Source organism: Macaca fascicularis, chromosome 14 (assembly GCF_037993035.2).
Source record: "Macaca fascicularis isolate 582-1 chromosome 14, T2T-MFA8v1.1".
In the NCBI taxonomy this organism is placed as follows: Eukaryota; Metazoa; Chordata; class Mammalia; order Primates; family Cercopithecidae; genus Macaca; species Macaca fascicularis.
The window spans coordinates 116,755,156-116,778,310 of NC_088388.1; the positions used below are offsets into that span (position 1 = coordinate 116,755,156).

Sequence of the window (23,155 nt, forward strand, 5' to 3'; positions counted from 1 at the left end):
CATGCCCTTTGTATCTTCTGGGCCTAGTATGAGTCCCCGGCACAGAGTAGGTGGGGATGTGGTTGGTGAATGGATGAATACATGAATGTATGGCTAAATGAGCAGAACCCAGAGACGAGGAACCAAAACCAAGAACCGAAACCAAGAGTGTCTGGGCACTAGGGTGGGCAACCTCAATGTGTTACCTAGGGTACCAGTAAAACATCCAAAGACAGATATCTCAGGTCACACAACTTTTATTGCTGAAGACCATCACTGGGGGCTGCTGCAGACAAGAATGTGGCCACCTTGCCAGTCTTGCTAACATTCCCCAGTGTACCTAGCCCCATGAGCCCCTGCCCAGCCTCTCCAGCCTGCTCTTCTGGGGCAGTCTTTCCCTTGAGCGGCCACGGCCTGCCTGAGCTGGGCTAGGCTGGGTTGATCTGCTTGGATCCTGCCTCTGAGAAACATAGCACCACAAAAGACCCTGACGGGCCCAAGGAAGGTGAGGGGAGCACGGCTGGCAGAGGAATAGCTGCCCCAGAGAAAAGGCTGCCGAAGGCCCAGGCTTTTACTGCTGAGTCCAGGCACACTGATGATTTGCAGGAACATGGTCAACTTGGATCCTTCAGAAGGGCTGCCTGGAGGGCCTGGGACCACGTTAGGTTTCTCTCCATGGCAGTTTTTATGTCAGTATTATGTTTCTGGAACAACTGAGAAATTGAAAGGTAGAGAAAGCTGAGAAGAAATTCCAAAGTCCCAGGACAGTCCCTGGGAATGAGAGATGCTCTCCACCTGGACCTCCCTGGGGCCCTTGGGAGCCTATGCAGGAACAGCATCCGTTTCTTCATGCCTTTGTCAGGGCCCTTGGATGCAGAAACAGTTTGTGGACCTCGTCATGTCAGATTTGCTTGCCAGTCCAAAAGAGTATTTGCTTCCCTGAGTATCTCCTAGGGGCTCCAGATGCTGTAGTGACTTGGGAGATGTCCATCCTGGGGACTCAGTCCAGTCTCTTCATCTAGTCCCTTGAGGCCAGAAATATTCTGTAGGACTCTTAAAATATGACACTTCCCAGGAGTCCCCTGGTGGTCTTGGGCTGATTGATGCTAGCTGTCAAGGCTCCTGGAGTTTTTGGAGAATCTTTAAAAATACCCGTATTTTCATTTCTTAAATATAAAAATAAAATAAAATAAAACCCGCCCCAGCAGCTTATGACCAAATGAGTACAGTGAATCCTCATCTCCGTTGTCAGCCTGGTTAGCCATAGCACAGCTCAGCTGCGGACATATATGGCTCCAGCAGGAGGTCTGAGTGAGGGCTCGATGCTCGTAACGACAACAGGAGCAGCTTTCCTCAGAAAACAGTCCAGGCACGGGGAAGCTGCATCCACCAAAACCTGCGATCCTTCCCGGGACAGCAATGGCGTCACCTGGGTTGCTGGCATCTGTCCACAATGGGCTAGTCTGTAAGTGAGGGTCAGAGAAGCAAGAATTCCAGGCCCTTCCTTGGGCTCTGGGCTCCACCTCCTCCATCCATCTATGGACACCCCTGTAGGAACATCCACAGTACTCAGGCTCTTGTCTCCAGGTAATTTCCAGCCTGGGATTTTGAGAAGAGTTGACAGCTCTGCTGGTTTCTGAAAAACTCGAGAGTGGCAATGCACACTATGTACACACACACACACACACACACACACACACACACACAGAGCAGACAGTGGAGGTGAGAGTCCGATGGTGCCTGGTGGCCATTAGCCCAGATGATGCCACACATGGCCAGTCACTGTAGCCAGAGTCTTCACAGCAGCTGGTGCTGTGCAGAGCAGGAGGCCAGCTGGTTAGGATTTTCCAAATCGCACCTCGCTCTGAGGAAGAGAACGGGAGAAGAAGGTGATGGTGGGCTGGGTGGGTGGGGAGCGCAGAAGCCCAAGGTTGGGGTTCAGAACCTATAATTTAGCCCAGCTGTCACCTGGCACTGCCTCTCCAAGGAGGGACAGTAAAAGGAAAGGATGGATGCAGGCTTGGAGGGCCTCTCTGCACTAGATTTCTGGAGCCTTCCCTGCTCCACTTGTGTGAGCCCTCCCCTGTTCCCCAGGCAGAGAAGGGGAGGGCTGGCAGAGCAACCCCTGCTTTACAGCTAAAGGCTGAAGGCCCAGAGAAGGCAGGGTCTCAACTGGGTCAGCAGAGTTGCAGGCAGATCCCTGGTTCCTGATGCCCAAATTCCTGCCGTGGAGGGAGGCCTCCCATCACTCCACCCCCAGTGGCCTGTGTGAACTCACACCTCGGTCATCCCTGGGAGAGGAGAGTGGCACTGGGGCTGGCACCGAGGTTAGGCCCACCTTTTATTCTTTACATTTATTTATTCATTCATCCTTCATTTATAACAATACATAGTAAATACTGAGGATATTTCAGGAGTTGTAAATGGCTGATTTTGATAGATCAGTCAGAGTTCTTCAGTAAGAAAAATGGAAGATGAGAGGGTAGAAGTGGGAGAGGGGACTCTCTAGGGTGGATCAAGTATTCCAAAGGCCAAGGGCAAGGTAAGGCACACACCAAAGAGTTTGTGGTTCAGTTTGACCTGAACAATGACTTCTGAGGCTGGACATAGGTTAAAGCAAGTCAAAAAACATAAAAGAAGTTTTTATTTTATTACTTTATACTCTTTTACGATAGTAGTGAGGTGCTGTTGAAATATTTTAAGTGGGAAAGGGAAAGAATTGTAGTTCTCAGGGAGCATTCTGGTGACAGCTGTGAAAGTTGTCAGAGTCAAAATGAAGTCCCTTGTGTTTTTTAAAAAAGACGACGACAACAAAAAGAAAATAAAAAAGACTCCAACAAACAGAGCTGGGAAAGGCCATGAAGAGCGGGTTCCCATGCATAAATGCTTGATAACAAAAACTATCACAAAATCCTCTGCAGAAACTGAAACGTTTTCAAAGTCCATTGCAACCTGACACAAAAAATCACTTCTGGGGGAATATCTGCCTAGCAACTGCCTGCCCAGCCTCTAGGCCCACCCTTTTGCAACCCTCTGAGCTCTGTTCTGAGGGAAGAAAAGCAGGGAAAGAAACACAGGCAGCTGGGATTGACCCCAGTCATCACGTTTGACCCTGTCCAGAACACCCCCGAATATGAGACTGCTGAGGGGATCTCTGCCTACTCCCTGGGTGCTCCTCCAGGGTCCCCACCTTAGGAAGTTCCCAGTCTGCTGGGTGCAGTGTCCTGGTGCAGGGATCTTACCTCCATCCTGGATCTTACCTCCATCTTGCTGTAAATCCAGGGAAGAACTTCTGTCACTTTGGTGTACACACCGGGTTTGTTTCTCTGGCCACAGCCTGTACCCCAGCTGGTGACACCTGCCAGGTACCAGCGGTTGTTCTGCTCGCAGACAAGAGGCCCCCCACTGTCTCCCTACAGGGGAGAGGGGGCACATGTGCAGGATGGGACAGGTAGTCCGTGAGCAGAAAAGGGTAGGGTCCCAGTTCCCACATCAGCCCCAACACCCCAGCCTCCCCCATCCCCAGGGTGCTGGGACCTGAGCCCCACCCACAGGTACCCTCACCTGGCAGGAGTCTCTGCCCCCACGAAGGTCCCCAGCACACATCATCCTCGGAGTAAGGTAACTATCATAGACCAAGTAGTCATTGCATTTCTTGAAGTCGATGAGATTGACCTGCACCTCCCGGAGGAAGGGGGATGTCTTGTCTTCAGTGAAGTGGGGTGGAGGAGACAGAGGATGGAAAGCCCGTGAGATTCTGGATAGCTTCCTGGTGGTCCAGCTGCCACCCCAAGACCTAGAATCACAGCCTCCTGGGAATGGAGGGTGCCATGCCTGTGCCTGGCTCCGACCCAAGGGAGGCCCTCTGTGGTTGGACACCCAGGGCATATTGGCACACATGCCCTCACACAAGACACAGCTCGCTGCACGTGAGACAGAGACATTCATGTACACAGACACACTCACAAGCCTATCAGGCTACACGACATGTTGCACAGCACTTGCCTACGTTTAAAGCACCCTCAGATACATGGCTTTGTTTGTTTTTGGAAGCTATGTGCCCTAAAGAGAGCAGGTGGCATTAATCCATTTACAGGTGGGGAAGCCTGGGGCTGGAGAAGTGACCTGCCCACAGTCACACAGCTAGTAGAGTATGGAGACAAGACGAGAAGGCTGTGCCCAGATCAGTCATCGCTTTGCCTCACGGAGGGAGGGAAAAGCGGTCCCAACGCATGGCAGTGCCCTGAGTCTAACTGCGGGGTCATCCTGCTCAAAGTAAGCCATCTCACAGGACAAGGCACTCTGTGATTGGGATGACGTGAAAACAAGACCACTTCATCATCTTGTTTAAGGCCAAAGACAAGGGCATCTGCAAATCCCAACAGTACCAAACATCCCCCTCTCCTGGCCAATATGAGTGACTGCTGCTTCCTTACCGCTTACAGCTCCTAGATAATTTTTTTTTTTTAATTGAGACGGGTTTCACTCTGTCGCCCAGGCTAGAGTGCAGTGGCATGATCATGGCTCACTGCAGCCTCAACCTCCCTGGGATCAGGTGATCCGCTTGCCTCAGCCCCTCTCGTAGCTGGGACTACAGGCACACACCACCATGTTCAGCTAATTTTTCTATTTTTTGTAGAGATGGGGTTTTGCCGTGATGCCCAGGCTGGTCTTGAACTCCTGGGCTCAAGTGATTCTCCTACCTTGGCTTCCCAAAGTGCTGGGACTACAGGTGCAAGCTACCGTGCCCGGCCTCTAGATAAGGTTATTAAGCTTCCCCGTCACAGAGTAACCCCTGCTTCCTGACACCATCCAATTTAGAGAAAAGTCCTACGTCTTTGAACCCTCCCCAAGCCACCTAAATCCTATGAGCAGTCCTCTCTGACACGCTGTTGCTGAGATGCTCCATGGTTCTTCATGGTGTGCTCTCTCTCACTGCAATGAGCAATGAACTCAACTGGTTCAACCACAGCAGTTTTCCAGGTGGTCTTGACCGGAAGGCATTGTCACAGCGACCCCACCGGCATATACTCAGGTGTCTATACACACATATTCACACCCAGGCCCATGAATCTGTATACCCAAACTCTCATCGACATAGGCCCTCATCTGTATACCCAGACACATTGCTTACACGCACTCACGTATACACACACATGCACATGAATACACACATACAACCAAGCATCTTTGCCACTTACCATCTGTCTCTCTGGTCTTGCCAAAGCCTGTGATCCAGCAGGTCTCATTGAGGCTAAAGGTCTGTCCATGCATGGGGAGGCAAGCAGGGTGGATGTGAGCTGCAACAAGACCTCCAGATGTCAGTGAAGGAACAAGGCTGAGACTTTCAGTAGGGGGAGGAAGAAGGAGCAGAGTCACTCTGGGGGCAAGGAGGAGGCTCCTAGAACATTCATCCTTGACTCTAGAGTGGTTCTGAATCCTCCAGAACCTTGGACTGACCAGACATGAAACTCGATCACTTTATCAAAACCCACCAGCCTTTGGGGGCTACCAGAGGCTGAAAGCCATTCTGATTTCAGTGGTTGCCCTGTGGTCAGATGCATACGCCTTGGAAGCTCCCTTGTACAAGCTGATACTGGGCAGCTGAGGGTCTCTCCCCACAAAGAGGGTCTCTCCCGGCAGAGCCTCTTCCATGTCTTTCCATTAGAACAAGGAACAGCAGCAGGCTAAGACCCAGATATTATGACCGTTGCATCTCAGTGGTATGTCCAGCCTGGTCTGGCGAGGGTACCCACTGGTTGTCCAGGGCCTGTGGCTCTCCCTCCAAATGTTTGCCCAGCACAAGGTAAGAAATCTCTCCAAACAAGAAACACATTCCTAGAGACACAGACCACAGAATTCCTGCTAACTTGATCCCACACTCGGAAATATTATATTTAGAAGTCACTGTTATGTATCACTTCATAAGCTCTGAGGACTGGTGACCCTAGGGCGACCAGGGCATTGACCAACACACCTGAGTTTGCAGGAGGAAAATACTAGTTGATAGAATGTTTGCAGTATTCTCAACCATTTGTTATATTCACTGCAGTATTCTGCACCTAAGATAATGCCTGTCACATATTCAGTGCTCACTAAACGTTTAAAAAGAGAGAGAGAGAGAGAGAGAGAAGGCAGGAAGGGTAGATGGGAAGGATAATTTTAAATTTTTCTCCCATAAATTGGAATTAGGCTTTAAACATTGGTGTCTACCCTAGTTTTGTCTGCTAGAGAGCAAACAAAAAATAGATGAAGGAATAGCATGCATTATTAACAAAAATGCAAAATAGTATTTCTTTTCTCTGCCCCTTTTTGAGATGTAAAGTTTTAAAAACATGTAACACTGATATATGACCCATTGTTATATATTTCACTGTTTTTTATGGGGAAATTAAATTTACCAGTGAACTTTCACAAACGAAAGTACTGTGACTTCTAGTGCTCTACCTGCCAAATGAGTTTAAGAAAATCTGCACTGATTTCTAAACCAAACATCAGGGCACATGTTCTGGCCACAGGACTACATACATCTGAGCTGTGATTCTCAGACTAAGGGTCTGCTTCCTGCCCAAAAGCCTATCAGAGTCTATTTGAAAAGCATACGCAATGTGAGAATAGCCTTCATTCGGTTTTAGAAATTATTTAGTTTTGGAATTCCAAATAATATTAAGGAGTGGAGGGTGGGTGAGAGGTAAGATTTGGATGTTTAGCCAAATATAGCCCGGGTTTGACAAGGTGAGAAGGCCTGCTCTGGTCCTGCAGACTGTGCTCTTCCTGTGTGCTGAGCGGCAGGGCAGGGGGCAGCGGGCATCCCTCACCTCAGCCCTGGGCTCCACAGACAAGGCTGGAGTTGCAGAAGGGCTGGTGGGCGTGTCGTGTCAGGGCGTGGCTACGAGTGGGAGTGACGCTGCGTGGGCGTGGTTCTGGGCTAGCGCTGCCCAACCGAGCTCTTCCCAGGGATCCTCCTCCTCACCCCATTCTGATGATCTAACTGCTCTGACTCGTGATAGACACCGCCTCCACAATTAATGTGCGAGGAAACACCAGCTCCCAAGCTCAGAGCACGAGAATGGCTAGACTAACCAGAGAGTCCTCCAAGGCTTCCAGAAGTCCTGGTACTCCTCCTCCCTTTCCCACCTGTAAAACTGCTTATGCCAGGGGGCTCTGGCTCCATTCTTCAGGGTCCTCCCTGAACCTCCATTACCTGTCTTCTCCAATCTTTTCAGGACCCACCTTGACTATCCTTCCTCTGCTGAGCTTCCCCAGGATGATTAGTTGCTCCCGCCTGTGCCACCATAGCTCCCCGCTCACCCAAAACATCGCATAATTGACCTCTACTGGTCGTCTTGGTGTATGTCACCCATTTTATTTCTATTTGCAACTGTACTATAGGACTGACAATATAGTAGACGCATAGTATTTGATAAGTGAACAGATGAGTGAATGGATGAATGAATGAATGAAGTCTTCTTTGAGGTCCCCTGTCCACAGTGATCATCTGAGAACCTCTGCATTTCCTTTGTGTAGCCTCATTTGGTCCGTAGCAACAACGTTGTAGCAATTAGCTGTTTGAGTGTGTGCTCAGCTTATGTTCTCGACTGCAGGGTAAGCAATTTGCCAGTCTAGAGCCAGGTGGGGAGAGCATTGCTTGGGAATCAGATCGACCTAGTTCCAGTCCCAGAGCTACCACCTATTACTTGTGGCCTCGGGTAATTATCTCTCTGTAAAGTTCCATTTCCTCATATGTCAAATGAAGTTAATAATAGTACCTGCTCCACAGGGTTGGTTGTGAAGAGTAAATGAAATCCTATGTGTAAAATGCCTACCATAGTGTTCGGCCTCTAGGTGCTCAGTTAATACCAGTGAAAGAATTCAATCTATTGATTAAGATCAGTACCCAAGCCCTGACTCTGTCATCAATTTGTAATGTGAGATGTATCATTTGGAGCAAAGTTATTTATAGCCCCTGGGCTTCAGTTTCCCTAATTATACAACAGAAGTGTTCCATGTAAGGATCTTTAAGAGTCTTGACTTCTGCCATGCAGAAGCTTTGGAGCCCAGATATGAGTTGACAGATGCTGGCAAGCGCGAGGGCTGCAGAGGGTGCTGGGGCTGGGGGACAGGAGAGCGGGGAGTGCAGATTCACTCACCGGACAGGGTCAGGGGCTTGGACAGCCGCATGAGGGCGATGTCATAGTCGTCCTCCTCGTCGGTGTAGTTGCTGTTGATGATGATCTCGGCGATGGAGACTGCCTCAGGCAACTGGTGCAGGTTGCTGGTGCCTGCATACACCTTCCAGCCCTCCAGGACCTTCTCCCGGGTCCTGCAAGAGCCACAAAGGAGCATGGTCCAGTACCTGCCTGGCAGCGTTCACTGGCAGCATCTGCTACCTACAGGAGCCACAGTCAGAGCGCCAGCTTGGAGGCAGGAGGATGGATAAAATGACCTCTGGAGGGAACCCTCTATCTTATCCCTGGAGCCAAAGCAATCCCCCACAGCCCCTCAAAAATTATGAGCTTGCAGCTCTGCACCTTACAGTAATAAAGAGGGAATGATGAGTAAGACCTCTGTGTGGCACTCACCCCCCACTATCTCCTCTGCAAGTCACCAAGGATCAAATAAGAGTCTTTGACTTTTGCCATGCTGAAGCTCTGGGGCCTCGATGTGAACTGACAGATGCTGGCAAGTCACAGGGCTGCAGAAGGTGCTGGGACTAGGGATAGGGGGCACAGATTCACTCACCGGGCAGGGTCAAGGGCTTGTACTGATAAGATCTCAGTATTATTACCCTCAGCAAATACTCAGCAGGACAAAGTAACATGCTGAACTCATTATTAGAGAGGCCAGTGCCCCTGAGGCCTGGTCTCAGAGCTCTTTCCTGCCCACCAGCCTGGGCTGTGGGCCCCCAGACGCTAGGTCAGCTGGTGACTGTTAGAAGCTGACACAGTGCTCTCCCTGCAATCCCTAGCCCTCAATTTCTGGGATAACTAGGGGCTCCTCTGCTATGAGTTCCAGTTGCAGGAAGCAGCAACAAACCCAAAGCCTTTTGCATTTCACCCTGTTCTGCAGGGGTCGGCTCCTAGTCCCTCTTCCTGCCTGCCTCTCTCCCTTGGGGCCATCAATGGGACTTTCTCATCCTTGGGCCTAGCTCAGAACAAACACCCCCGATCCATACTCTCAGGACCAAGTGAACACGCAAGCTACACCAGTGCCAACTGGCCCATGGGGGCTGGACTCACACCCAGAGTCCTCCTCCACGAAGAAGTCAGTCTGCAGCCAGCCCTTCCTGGTGGTCCCTGACCCTGGGCAGTGTCAAATCACCTGCCTCTCAGGCACTTACACGAAGAAGCAGTGGGCGGCAGTGAGCACCCACTGGGCGTCAATGAGCGTGCCTCCACAGATGTGGGTGGTGCCGAAGTGCAGACTCACTTGCCAAGGCCACTTGCTCTCCGAGGCCAGCGCCCCTCCCACGATCCGCCCGGTCATGGCCCTCAGTCCGCAGTCTGGGGAGAAGGAGTAGACGTACTGTGAACCCTGCTTTTCCCAGGGTTCTTTCCGAGCTCCTGATCAGAATGCCTCTGCCATGCTCCCAGGGCCAGGACAGGCTCAGGCAGCGCCGTCCTGAAGGGCACCCACCCTCCCATGGATGGGCTTTGCTCCCTTATCTGCTACACACAGCAGTTCCCGTGAGATCATTGCCACCACATGGTGGGGTGGCTTTCTGGGATCATTCAGTGGGAAGTTTGACCCCAGGCAGGTTCTTCTTTCTTCTCCTTCACTCATTCTTTCATTGATTTGACAAATGCTTTCTAAGTGTCCCAAGCTTTGGGCATTGTGTCAAGCATTGGGATCGTGATGGTAAGTCCCAGGACTGCCATTAGGAGCACAGGAACGCAGACCAGTTCTAACGTCACCCCGAATTGACAAGCATTATAATGGGGGTCTCTATTGTTTCTAAACATAGGAAGAATACACTTCCCCTGATGCACGGGAGACTCAGACCGCTTCCTTGGAATAAGAGGTTGCTGGGCTGAGCCCCTGCCAGAGTCAGGAGAAGGGGAAATGTTATCCTGGGTGTACCGGTGCCTTACAGGGACTCCAGCCCTGAAGCAGGCCTGCTGACTAAGACACTGTTCCTGACTTAAACCCCAGTGCCAAACACCTCCCTTGGAGGAGTTCTGCCCCTCTGCCCTTTACTCCCACACGACATTGGCCACAATCCAAGAAGAAGAATATCTTACGGGAACACTGGAGAGAGATATACCGCTGGGAAGGGCATTCAGACCTGCAGGAGGAGACACAGAAAGTGGGAGGGTATATTAGCTACCTCCTCCAGGAAGCCTTCCTGATTGATTCCTGCTCAGTTCCTATCCTGTTTCCAAGGAAGCTACTCTTTGCTCAGGAAGCAGGAGATTCTGAGCTTCTCCTTCACGTGTGACACTCTCCCTTCCAGTGCTTTGTCCAGAATGGCGGTGGTTCAGTGCAAATCAACACTCTCATCCCCTCAACTAGTTTTCTTGTGGCAGATTGCAGACATTGGCCCAGATCCATGTTCTTTGAACTTCGGACTTCATTGTCCCAGCATCTTTTCACGGCTAAACAGATGGCCTGGTGCTCCTCTGACACAGTTCCTCAACGCAGATGCAGAAACCACGCAGCACATCCAGATGCAGCAAATTCACGTTCCTTCCCTCACCATTACTTCTCTTGGAGCCTGGCTTCTTCTCTGCCCTCTGCAGGGCAAACAATGCCAGCTGGCAGAGCCCCCAAACCTCCGATGCTTCCCACATGGCCCTCCCTGTCCCTGACGCCTGCACCTGGCAGCCCCCTACTGCTGCTTCTCTACCCTGTCCCCAACTCCAGTGATGCTTCTCCCGCCCCAGTCCAGGTCCACTCCCTGCAGCAGCTCTCAGTCCAAACACCTGGTTGACTGGCGGTCCCAAGGTTCGTGAATTGCCGCTGACGACCAGGTAAACTCTCAGGGGCACCCCTGGTCTCCAGTTGCTCTCAGCACTGAGCCTCAAACAGTAATTTTTAAGTCAGGAGGCAGTTTGGTGAATAAGGGCTGTTTCCGAGATGCCCCTGAACACTCATGGTGGACTCCTGGAGGCTGGATCCCAGAAAAGCCAGGGAAGGGGGCTCCCTGACTCAAAGACCCCCTCCCACCCGCTCCTTCCCCCGCTCACAAACAGGCAGCCTGCCTGCCCCACCATACCTGTGGAGGCTTTCCTGGATGGTGGAGTTGTATCTCGAGATTGAGAAGCTGTTGGCAAAATCCCTGTGGGCAACCTCTGTTGTCCGGTAAGCACTACAAGGGAGGAGAGGGGAGAAGAATGAGTCCCCTGGAGACAGGGTCATCCCAAGTCCTCCAGTAGGCTTAGAGCCCCACCAGCTCTGCTGACAGAGGCCAGACTGTGATGTTCTGAATGGTGGCCAACTCCTCCAAGCAGCAGTCAAGGCCCGATAAAGTGCAGCCCCACCCACATATTCCACCACTGCCCCCATCTCCCCCAACTCCCCTCCAAGACCCCCAGCCCTATGCACTACCCAGCGTTTCTCAGAGTGTAGACTGGTAGTGTTACCATTGCCTGGGAAGTTATTAATATTAGCAATGCTTCTGAATCAGAAACTGGGTGTGGGCCCAGCGATCATCGTTCTAACAGGTTCTCTAGTGATACTGATGCACACTCAAGTTTGACAAACACCAATCTAGCCCTTTTCTATCCAAACTGCGATCTATGAATAAGCAGCAGCAGCACCCTCCAGACCTACTGAATCAGAGTCTGCATTTTAAAGAATCCCAGGTTACTGAGCTGTACATTAAAGCGTGACAACCTTGGGGCAAGCCTCGTGGATCTCAGAACACAGTGTGCCTAAGAATCACCTTGGGATGTTTGCTGAGCAGGTTTTAAGTCCTCATCCCAGAGATTCTGATTCCAAGATGCATTTTCACAAGCATGGCAGGTGATTCTAATGTGTTCTACTCTCTACGTGGAATTTATGTATATTTCTAGAACATGGTACACCCCTTCGTGACACCCTGGCATGACACTTTGCATATGTAGCTCCTCTACCCAGAGGGCCCGTTCCTCCCTTCTCTGCTCTCTCCACCAGTGCAGTTAGGCACCCTCTCCATTGTGTGCCCTTGGTGCTTCACACACATCCTTATCATTACACATCACATCATACTGTGGTTATTGGTTTAAGCCTGTCTCACTGAGCCACACTAGAGGTCCTTCAAGCCTGGGCTCCTGTCTTAATCCTTTGTGTCCAGGTACTACACAATATGTAACACAAAATAAAAGCTCAATGAATATTCTTTGAATAAGTGGTGTTCAAAGACCTGAATGCCCAAGGGAGGTTCAGGCTTGCATAAGGCCACACACACAACTTGTGGATAAAAGATGCCCACGGTCTTCCATCTGGATTACTCTGATCCCGCTTTTGTGGATCTGGACAGGCTGGGGTGGGGTAGAGAACTAGTTCTAAATCCTAACCCCCCACCCCAGGTGTTTTTGGTGCTTCTTCTGTAGAGAACCCACAGTGAGATCTTAAACTCTTCTCCCCACGACCTCACACACACTGACAAACCCCAAACTACCTATCTTGAAAACTCAGTCCAAGAGGGAGGATGGAGATGTGTGTCTGGGCTGAAAATCAGGCACTTCTTCAAAGTGGAAAGTCATTGCTCACCTACTCCTTCCTCTACCTGTCAACACTGCCTGATTTGTTTAAAATCTTTAGAGCCAAAGATCCTTATGATTCTGCCTGGCCTCACCTGGCCCATTTCATTCTCCGTTTGATGAGGTCTGGCTCAAGCCACGGTAGCTATAGCTCGAGGTCCACTGAAGGGCTTTGCACAACCCGAGCTTCTAGTTCCCTAATATAAGAAGAAAAGATCTGCCCAAATGCCTACCCAAGGCGTAGGGCCACCACCGCGATGGTGAATGTGATAATGGATGTCAGGGTGCTTTGAGGCAAAGAACCATCTAGGAGTCCGATACTATTGCAGATCTATACATCACTATGTTGGCCTCATGAAAACAATTTGCTCCAGACTCAGAGGATCTCAGGGCTTCTGACTCTGAATACCTTGAGGGTGTCCAGAACCAGTGAGATCAGCCCTGGTCCCCAAGGGTCTTTTTAATACAACGTTTCTGCAACATGCTTGAGAGGCCCTATGAAGAGCCTGAGGCATCCCTGAAGCCTGGACTCTGGGGCCGGGTTGGGGGTTACCTCTCGAAGCCCAGCTGCTGGCAGGTCTTCTCTGAGTAGGAGTCATTCCAGTTGCTGCTACAGATGGGAAGCCACTGATGGGAGGACCCAGAGTAGATTTTAAGCAGAGACTTGTCCCAGTCAAACCTCACTGCAGGGCAAGAAAAAGGCAGAGCAGGTCCTCAGCACCTAGGAAGCATCAAGCTCTTGGATGAGCTGAGTGAGGCTCTGAGAAGCACCTGTCCTGACAGCATTCGTTGCTGAGGCCTGGGAAAAGTCCAGGAACGTGGCCTGGGTCATGGGGGGTCAACCAGTACTCAGAAGCCCAGGATGCCTAGCATGGACAGAGCCAAGGCAAAGTCACCAGAGTGCTACAGACTGGTGCAAACTGTGTATCAGCTCAAATGGGAGGCAATGGACAGGGAATCGTTGGGTCTGGATTACATACACGCACACATGCCCACATACATACATGCACACACACAAACACGCACATACACACACATGCACGCACACACACACATATACGCACACAGGCATGCCTACACACACATATATACAAACAGGCACACAAACACATGCACATGTACACACACACACGCACAGGCACACGCTCGCCCGCACCCAGCCCCCTTACCGCAGCCCAGCTCATCACTCTTCAGCTTGCAGTCCACCACCCCGTCACAGCGAACAGCATGCTTGGGACAGCTCTCCCTCTGCTCTTTGTACCTGATCCCTGTGTGGCCCCGCCAGAACTGAACTAGAGAAAAAGAAGCAGACAGCTGCGTCACGACCAATTCCACAGAGATGAGATACTGAGCAGCCCAAGGCCCTGGGGGTTCTGAGACACCGACCTGCAATCCCTCTTGAACTCTGGGGCTCTCGTCCCCCATCTGTATGGAGAGAAAGGCTGCTCAGGAATGCTCCGGAATGCTCCAGAAAGCTCCTGCAAGCATGGCAGCACCAGGCAGATTCGAGCAGCCAGCCACCCAGAGAGAGAGAGAAAGAGAGAGAGAGAGTGCTATGGAGATGGGGACCACCTTGGGAACTCCCCTCCCTACATGCTGGCAAACACAGTGGCCAGAGAAACCACCTCCTCCAGTGTCCCAGAGCTTCCCTCTCAGAACCCCTCTGCCGTCCCATCTTCTCTGTGCTCCACAGGGTCACAGCAGATAAATTTCTGTCCTCACAGTCACACACGCAACTACTGTCTGTCTGTTCTCAAAGGCGACCATCCTTCCAGTCTCAGAAGCTCCTGGGTTTTTCCTTCTCCCTCTCCCCTGCACAAGGGACACCCCTATGCTCAGTTCTTTCCCCATGACTTGTCTTTATGCCTTTAAATGTCTTTTCATTCAATCAGCAATTCTAGGTGGCTGATTCCCACATATACAAGTTAGAGCTAAAAGAAAACAGTTTTACAAGCCATATGTGCAAATCTGCTTCACGACTTCCTCCCTCTCTAACGGCAATCTCTTTCCAAACCAGGGGCGGTGGGCCCTCCTGCCTGGAGGCACCTCCCGTTGGCTGCCTCACAGATCCAGGTTCTAATTTCTCACCCCGCCTCTCCTCCTCCACCAGCTCCTCAGCGCCACCCCTTGCTTCTCTTCCAGGGCCCACTGTGCTCTCTGTCACCCAGGGTAAAGTCTGCCCGTGTGTGACTGCTCCGTCCAGGTCCCGACACAAATCCCTCCTAATCTCTTGGGTTGGCCCCTCCTCTCTGTGCCCTGGTCTTCTTCCCACATCCTGGGCACTCAACCCCCAGAGAAGCCTGGGCAGTCTCCCTTGGAGTGCTCATGGAGCCCCACATGGATGTGTAGTGGAGAGGGTGCTGGGCCGGGTAGGGAGTCGGGAGGCCTGGGCTCTAGTCCTGACCCCACCAGGTAGCTGCTCGGTGACCTGCAGAAGTCAAGCCACTTCCCTAGCGCTGGAGGTTAGAGGCCTCCCTGGCAGAGCTTATGGGGACTTCAGGAAATGCTGTGAAACCACGCTGAGAGCTTTAGTTCTATTCTGTGAGCCCACTCATGGGTGCCATCTCGCCCCTCCACGGGTCATTCCCATGGCTTTCATGGAGCAAGGTGCTCTGTGGTGGGAAAGGGAGGGAGGGCAGGGCAGTAAGTCACAGCAGGCACCATGCCGAGGCCTTTATGTGCATTATGACAGTGATCACCCCACCCAGTCAGACAGGTGGGGAAACTGAGGCTCAGAATGTTAATGGACTTGTCGAATTCACACAGCTGGTCAGTGGCAGAGTCAGGGCCTGCGTGGCACTAAAGTCTGCTCTGCCAGCACACTGCCCCTCCCTCAGAATCCCCTTCAACAGCCCTGCCGGCAGACGTTTCCACGCGCTGGTCCACTCCACCCTTCACCACTGGTGCTGCCTCTTTCACAGAATCCTTACTCTTTGGCCTGGCGTTTAAAGCTCTCTACAGCAGGGCCCAGCCTTGCTGAACCGAGCAGACGGCCACAGGTCTCTGACTGTTCCTTCTCCACTCTGGTTAGGCAGGTCCCTTCCTCTCCCCCATGCTGTCGTTGCCACCTGGCTTCCCACATTTTCTGTGGCTGCTCATTTGCTCGGATGCCCTGCTGGGCATAATTGCTGTCCCACCTTCCAGGTCTTCATCTGGCCCCACAGCCATAAGAAGCTATCCCCTGCATCCAGCCCACACAGTTGTCATCCCCTCCTCATAGTCACACTCAAATGCATTTGCCCTTCAAAATTTCCAGCTATTCCCCCAGGAGACTGTAATCTCCCTGAGGACAGGACAGAATAATGTACATGCACATTTGCGCTGCCTAAAGTTTCCCACTGTGCTGGGCTCATAGTGGACCCCTGAGCAGAGAGCCCTGGGGCATGCCTGGGTATCTTTGAAGATGATGGGGAAGAGAATGGGGAAATTGAGGGGGCCTGAACCCCTGAATGCTGAACACATCATCCCATTGACTGAATATCCTTGACAGACTTTTTCCAATCAGTGTTTTCATGTGTGTTTTTTTAATAGCTAGCATTTGTGGATTTTGTTCCAGGAATTGTGCTGTTGTCTGATTTATTCCTCATAATCTAGTGAGGTTGGAATGAGATCTTATGGGGCACATAGTAATGAAATGGGCGAATGAATTTTGTCCCATCTGAAGATGCAGAAACTGAGCTCAGAGTGGTTAACTAACCAGCCCAAGTAAGCTGCAGAGTAAGTGGCACAGATGAGACCCAAGTTCAGGTTCCTCTGGCTTCTACACTCTTAACTTGGATGCCCCACAGGGTCCTGGAGGCAGCACAGTCCAAGGCCATTTGCAAGAGTGTCCCTCTCCAGACACGGTAGCGGGTGAGTGGGTGGTCCCTACACCTGTCCCCCCTGCCTGCCCCCATCCCTGGGTCCCACTCTGCCTGGCAGTGCCCGGAACCCACCCCTGCACCCTCCGTTCAACTCACAGAGGATGATGAGCGAAACCACCAGGGCAATGAGGAGGAGCACGCACCCGATGAGCGGCAGCCGCTTCTGGCCCTCCCGCCAGGTGAACTTGGGCAGGCTCGTACCTAGGAGCAGGGCGGCAGCAGGGGAAGGTGAGGCTGGAGAGGAGTCCGACGAGGTGGAGAGGGTGGGGGAAGCAAGGCTGTGGCCCAGAAGGGCCCCGTGAGGATCACTCCACCCCAGAAGTTGGAATGAGATTTGATGGGGCACAAGGTCAATGGAATAAATGAATGAATTTTGTCCCATCTGAAAATGCAAAAACTGAGCTCACCCTGCCTGGCACCAGCAGCTGTCTTTTACTGGGCTCTTCTCTGGGCCAGCCAGGCACTCTGCCTGTGTTCTCTTAATTCTCACGGCAACCTCATGAGCAGAGTCTTATTAGGCCCATTGTATAGATGGGGAAACTGAGGCTCATGGACGTGAAATCACTTGCCCGGGGTTACTTGGTGAGTTAGTGGCAGAGTTGGGATTCCAATGCAGTGGGTCTGATACCAAAGCACCTCACCCACCCTGGAGAGGACCAGGCTGTGGGATGGGCCCCAAACTTCGAGTGGTCCTCCAAAGCCACGTATCATCCAGGCCTGTGTGTACTGTGGTGGTGGGGAAAGTCTGAATTCTAGGATGGGAGGAGGGCAGCACTGGGGCGGGCAGAAGCACTGATTCCTTAAGGGCGGACCCAGTCCCCAAGGCCTATTCGACCTCTCTGACTCCCTAATAGGTGAACCATGCAACCCACAATTTGGAAGACTGGGGATGGACTTGAACACCTGGTCAGAATCTCCTTTTCCCTGCCCACCCACAGATGGGCCCGCTGATCATGACCTTGTTCCACTGCAGACCCCAGCTTCTTAGGCAGACCCACAGGACAGCACAAGGAGAGAACCCTGTGACTAACTGGGGGACCTTGCTACTGAAACCAGTGCTCTGACCTGGGTTGTGCAGACTCCAGGGTGACACGCTGCTTTGTTAGTCCTGGCTTCTTATCACCTACCCCGCTTCGCGCCTAATTTTCCACTGTCTCAGATTTTCACATTTCACAAAAATGTTTCCTTTTTGCCCCTGCCCCCAAGTCCCTCACTGCCCACCCCGCTGCCTCCCCTTCCCCACATCATTGTCTGCGATGAGAGCAGAGCACACTGGCTCTGAGATTTCCTCCCTGCCCATGGGCTGCTTCCCATCTCTCCTGTCTTCCCTGCAGCGTCCCCCTTACCTGGGCTCTCCCTGGTGGCCCTGGCAGCTGGTGCTGACCTGGCAGGAGATGATCGGATGGGTACAGCCCCCACTGGTGTTGCTCTAACAAGGTACACTCTGGTTGGGGAGGTTGTCACGGAGGCTGACCTGGCAGATGATGACCTGCCGGATGAGGACCTGGAAGGTGAGGACCGAGCCGGAGATGCCCTGGCTGGAGATGCCCTGGCTGGAGATGCCCTGACTGGAGATACTTGGGCTGGAGATGCCCGGACTGGAGGTGCCTGGGCTGGCGATGCCTGGGCTGGTGATGCTCGGGCTGGAGATGCCTGGGCTGGAGATGCCCGGCCTGGAGGTGTCCCAGCTGGAGATGCCTGGGCTGGAGATGCCCGGCCTGGAGGTGTCCCAGCTGGAGATGCCTGGGCTGGAGATGCCCGGCCTGGAGGTGTCCCAGCTGGAGATGCCTGGGCTGGAGATGCCCGGCCTGGAGGTGTCCCAGCTGGAGATGCCTGGGCTGGAGATGCTCCAGCTGAAGGTGTTCTCACTGGAGATGCATTCTGAAAGCAGATCGAAGAGTATCCCTCAGGCTGCTCCCCTGCCAACTCACCTCAGCTGTCGGCTCTGCTGCACTAGGATATGAATGCTCTGAGGCAGCAGCTAGGGGTTGAGCAAAGCCCCCTGGACAAGGAAACATCTGAGAGGAGGACTGTGTCCAAGGATAGAATGAAAGCTCAAAGAGCCTGCTGTCCCCCAGCTCCCCTAGGGGCTCCCCTGCCACTTAGGACCTGCAGAGAAGGGTGGAGGGAAATGGGCCATGTGCCTGGGGATTGGGGGTCACCTGCTTAGGCTACGCATGTCTAGGAAGGGTTAAAGGAAGAGGCTGCTGGACTGGTCACTCACTCTGAGACCTCATATGAAGGGAATGTGGTCCCCTATGGGGAAAGCAAAGACCCCTCTGCCGTCTTCCCTTCCACCTCCTACATCTGCATCCTTTACTTTCCTGTATGTGCATTAGATTATAAAATACCGTTCTTACTATGAGCTGTAATCCCTAGTTAAGCACTAGTTAAGGAAAGCCCTGACCTGCCAACTGAAGGGGCAGAGCGCCAGTGTGAGCTCATCTGAGGGAGAAAAAGAATGCTGTACAAAGCCAGACTAAGGTCTTTGCATAACACGGACAAGCCTCAGCTGCAGAAGGCCCTGTCCTTCTCTCTGGTGGTGGCCTGGGCCTCGGCTCCTGCCAGGGATCCTGGCACTGTGGCACCTTCACCGGCCTGCCTGGTCTCCCTTCCTCTTTTGTGCACACTCTAAGTCTTCCCCAACTTCAGGGGGACTTCCCGTAAGCCAGAACAATAAAATACTAATCACTTGTGTGCATGGCACTTTAGAGGTGAAAATAAACTTTCACATCTGTGGCCTCACGATGGCCTCACCACATCCCTGGGAGGTTAGTACTTTTGGAAGCCCATTTTACAGATAGGGAAGCCAAGGTTCAGAGCTCAGCTTGCAGAATCACAGAGTCAGGGTTCTACCCCATGCCTGTTTATCTCTAAGTCTCCTGCCCTTGAGTCAGAAGAGCTTCCCGGCACAGTCTTCGTGAACGGCATGTACAGAGTGCTCATTTTGCCTTTGTGAGATTGGTTAAGAATGGGGCCCCGTGGCCCTGCAGGGCCGGGAACACCTTGGGAACCTGGGGATAGGGCGGAGGGTTACAACAGGGATCTTGGTCTTGTAGTACTTTCTGGTGTGACCCACAGTTGGGCCCTGTGACCTGCCAAGACCAGGAGGTGCCTACTGGCCCAGAGCAGCGGGGTCAGGTGGGTCTTCAGGTGCTCTGGGTTAGAGAGACCAGGTTGGAATTTGGCCTGCCTCTAAGGCAGCTGGGTGCCCCAGGCAAGTGACTTCGCCTCTTTACATCTCAGTTTCCTATCTGTAAGCTGGAGTGAAGCACCTTGCTTCATGGTACTGAAGTCACAGATCATACCTGTAAAATGCCCAACACACAGTGAGGGCGTGGTGAGCAGTGGCTGTGATGGAGGGGTTTTGTTTGTTTGTTTGTTGAGTCTTGCTCTGTCACCCAGGCTGTAGTGCAGTGGCATGATCTTGGCTCACTGCAACCTCCGCCTCCCAGGTTCAAGCTATTTTCCTGCCTCAGCCTCCCCAGTAGCTGGGGCTACAGATGTGTGCCACCGTACCTGGCTACTTTTTGTATTGGAATCTCACCCCATTGCCCAGGCTGGAGTGCAATGCCACAATCCTGGCTCACTGCAACCTCTGCTGGGTTTAAGGGATTCTCCTGCCTCAGCCTCCCGAGAAGCTGGGATTATAGGCACCCGCCGCCGCGCCTGGTTAATTTTTTTTTTTTTTAATTATTATACTTTAAGTTCTGGGGTACATGTGCACAACATGCAAATTTTTGTATTTTTAGTAGAGATGGGCTTTCACCATGTTGGCAAGGCTGGTCTCAAACTCCTGACCTCAAATGATCCACCCGCCTCAACCTCCCAAAGTGCTGGGATTACGTGCGTGAGGCATCACACCACACCCAGCTGGTAGTGGGGTTTTGTTTGTTTGCTTGTGAGATTGCTGGGCTTGCTATGGAAAAATCTGTTTGAATCTGATTGTCTCTATTCCCAATTGCATTTCCTGGGCAAGCGACATAACCCTTCAGTGCCTGATTCCATGCATGTGAAATGGGCAGACCTCACCTCCTTCCCCCAGATAAATGGGTGATACACATGAAAGAGCCGGGTCTATAAATGTGTGTCAAACAGTGACAAAGATAACAGCCCACTAGCACTTTCTGGGATCCCATTCCCACCTCTTCACAGCTCTTTGCAGTTGATATGGTTAGCCTCATTTTACAGATATTGAAACAGAGGTCCAGGCAGGTTAAGAACATGCCCAGATTCACACACCAGGTAAGTGACAGCTCAGATTCTAACCAGGCCTGCTAGGAGCAAGGAGGGCCTTGACCTACAGTGTCACAAACATCCACAGGACCTACCTTCGTCTCTTCAGGGCTTGTATGTGCAGTTTTGCACCATTATGTGATTTGATCCTCACAAGTCTGTCAGTTAGCAAGCTGGGCAGGAATTACTACCCCCAGTTTGTACACAAGGACCCGGGACTCAGAGAGACCAAACAGCCCACCTGAACGAGCTGGTGGTCTGTAGGAACTCGCGCACAGTCTTCTAATTCCCAGGCAGCTCAGGCTGTCTCTACCTGAACGGGACCCTGCCATCCAGCGCCAGCTGCCCCATCAGGAAGAGGCCCAGAGGAAAGTGGGTGGGCAGGTGGGGGAGGGAGCTGGGGAAAGCTGTAAAGCTAGAACAGGAGAAGGGAGTCAGGCCAGAGAGGGAACTGGTGGTGAGGGAGCATGGGTGGAAAGCCAAGAGCTGCAGAAAGGGCGACACATCCAAAAATGGAATGGAGGCCCGGCAGTCCCTGAGTCTGGGGGTATCTAGCTCTGGTCTGGCTAGAGCAAGTGCTCTGCTGTCAGGGCCTGGGAGGCAGGTGGAAAGCCACTGGGCCCCCAGACCAGGGCAAGAGGAGAGTTCTGGAGCCTCAAGACCTGAAGGAGAATTGCCCATGAAGAGAACTACAAGTCCCCACAGGGGCATCAGGATGAAAGGGCAGCCCCCAAACCAGATGAGAGCAGCCTCCAGAGTGAGGCCCCCGCTCCACCCCCTGACTCTGACCCTCAACCCAAACCCTCCCAGACATCAAGAAGAGTTCTCATCTTCAGGGATCATCTGAGTAAGAGATTCCACACCAACCTTCTTTAGGCACTTCACAGCCTGCTGTCCCACGCTGCTGGAAGTTCTTCCTTATATCTAACCTGTTATAGCACTAACTCATTTCTTTGCCCCAATTCTTGGAGAACAACTGCTGAGCCTCTAGCTTCCCACCAGAGGCCTGACCTCACCCTCAGAGTAGAGGCCTTCAGCAGCTGGGGAATGGGAAGGGAGGAGACTACTCGTTTGTTTGTTTGTTTGTTTGTTTGTTTTGAGACAGAGTCTCCTTTGTCGCCAGGCTGGAGTGCAGTGGCGCCATCTCAGCTCACTGTAACCACCTCCCAGGTTCAAGAGATTCTCCTTCCTCAACCTCCTGAGGACCTGGGACTACAGGCACGCGCCACCATGCCCAAATTTTTGCATTTTTAGTTGAGATGGGGTTTCACCATGTTAGCCAGGATGGTCTCCATCTCTTGAGCTTGTGCCCGCCTCGGCCTCCCAAAGTGCTGGGATTACAGACGTGAGCCACCGCACCCGGCTAAGACTTCTTATCCAAGGTCCCAACCTACAAGGGGCAGAACCAGGACCAGAACCCAAGCTTCCCAAATCCTGGCCTTTGGCAGTGAGCCGGAGACTCAGGAATGGAAGTGAAATGACCAACTCCTTGATGTGTCCTGGTGTCTCCACAACTTGCCTGCAGACCAAAGGCTTCTCAGCCTGCTCAGGGGCAGGTGCACAGGGCGGAGCAGGGGAGTGTGGTCAACTCTGAGCCACGTCCCTGGCCTAACTTTGCCAACCATTCTTTCCTGGCTGTGCCTCTCCTCTCCACCTACCCCTGGGGTGGTCTCTGAGGTTACCCCCTGCAGTAACATAATTGTAAGCCCTTACCATGCCATGGAACAGGCTCACACCCCAGGCTGTCACTGCTACCACCTGGCTATGCCTCTGCAGCTCCCAAGGGTCCTCACCCAAGGCTTGTTCAGGGCCCTCCAGGCATTTTGGGGCAGGTAGCAGCATGGCAGGAAGGCAGGGCAGGGATCCGCAGGAAAGCAGTGAAGGGCAAGCTAGGGAGGGCTAAGAGGAGCAGCCCCTGGCCCCGGGAATCTTTCCAAAGCCCATCCCTGGACAGAAGTCTGTAAGAATTTTTACTCCCACTTTACAGACTGAGAGGTAGAGGCCCAAAAGGTTTGTGTGCTTTGCTCAAAGTTGTTCAGGCCCATCTTATAGTAGAGGATGGACTAAAATGCAAGGCCCCCTGCTTCCAGCCTAGGGCTCTCGACACCACAGCTCCCAGGGGTAGATCGCCCGTGAGGTGAATGGGATGTTTTTCTGGTTTCCAGTTGCAGACTCTGCCCCTTGGGCCGTTACCTGGTAGGGATGGTAGTAAGTTAGCCAACCCCTGAGGATGTCCAGCCCTTGGCCTCTCCTGGACCTTCTGGGGGCCCAGCCAGTGATGCCAGGGAGAGGGGGGCCTCTGTCTTTGCTGAGTGATGCGGGCTCATGGTTGCTTCATCTCAGTGGTTATGGAGCTGCTGCCGTGGATCGAGCCCCAGGCTCTGCATAGTGAGA

General features: G+C 52.5%; 1 protein-coding gene across 4 annotated transcripts in view; it reads right to left on the bottom strand.

The window, feature by feature from the left end:
- Positions 1-220: 220 nt before the first annotated feature.
- The window catches only part of TMPRSS13 (transmembrane serine protease 13), a 28,522-nt gene continuing 5,587 nt past the window's right edge, over positions 221-23,155 (bottom strand). Inside the window, exons 2-14 of one of the 4 annotated variants that reach the window (XM_045370967.3) lie at positions 17,872-18,406; positions 16,622-16,726; positions 14,049-14,087; positions 13,832-13,954; positions 13,216-13,345; positions 11,195-11,287; positions 10,221-10,264; positions 9,320-9,482; positions 8,130-8,302; positions 5,181-5,279; positions 3,544-3,686; positions 3,240-3,392; positions 221-1,843 (exon numbers count right to left, since the gene is read on the bottom strand). In XM_045370967.3, coding sequence (XP_045226902.1) covers positions 1,817-1,843; positions 3,240-3,392; positions 3,544-3,686; positions 5,181-5,279; positions 8,130-8,302; positions 9,320-9,482; positions 10,221-10,264; positions 11,195-11,287; positions 13,216-13,345; positions 13,832-13,954; positions 14,049-14,087; positions 16,622-16,726; positions 17,872-18,406 — 1,827 coding nt within the window. In that variant the 3' untranslated portion in view covers positions 221-1,816. The remainder of the gene's footprint in view (positions 1,844-3,239; positions 3,393-3,543; positions 3,687-5,180; positions 5,280-8,129; positions 8,303-9,319; positions 9,483-10,220; positions 10,265-11,194; positions 11,288-13,215; positions 13,346-13,831; positions 13,955-14,048; positions 14,088-16,621; positions 16,727-17,871; positions 18,407-23,155) is intronic. The other 3 variants (XM_005579777.5, XM_045370969.3, XM_074015301.1) reach the window with 3 other exon arrangements.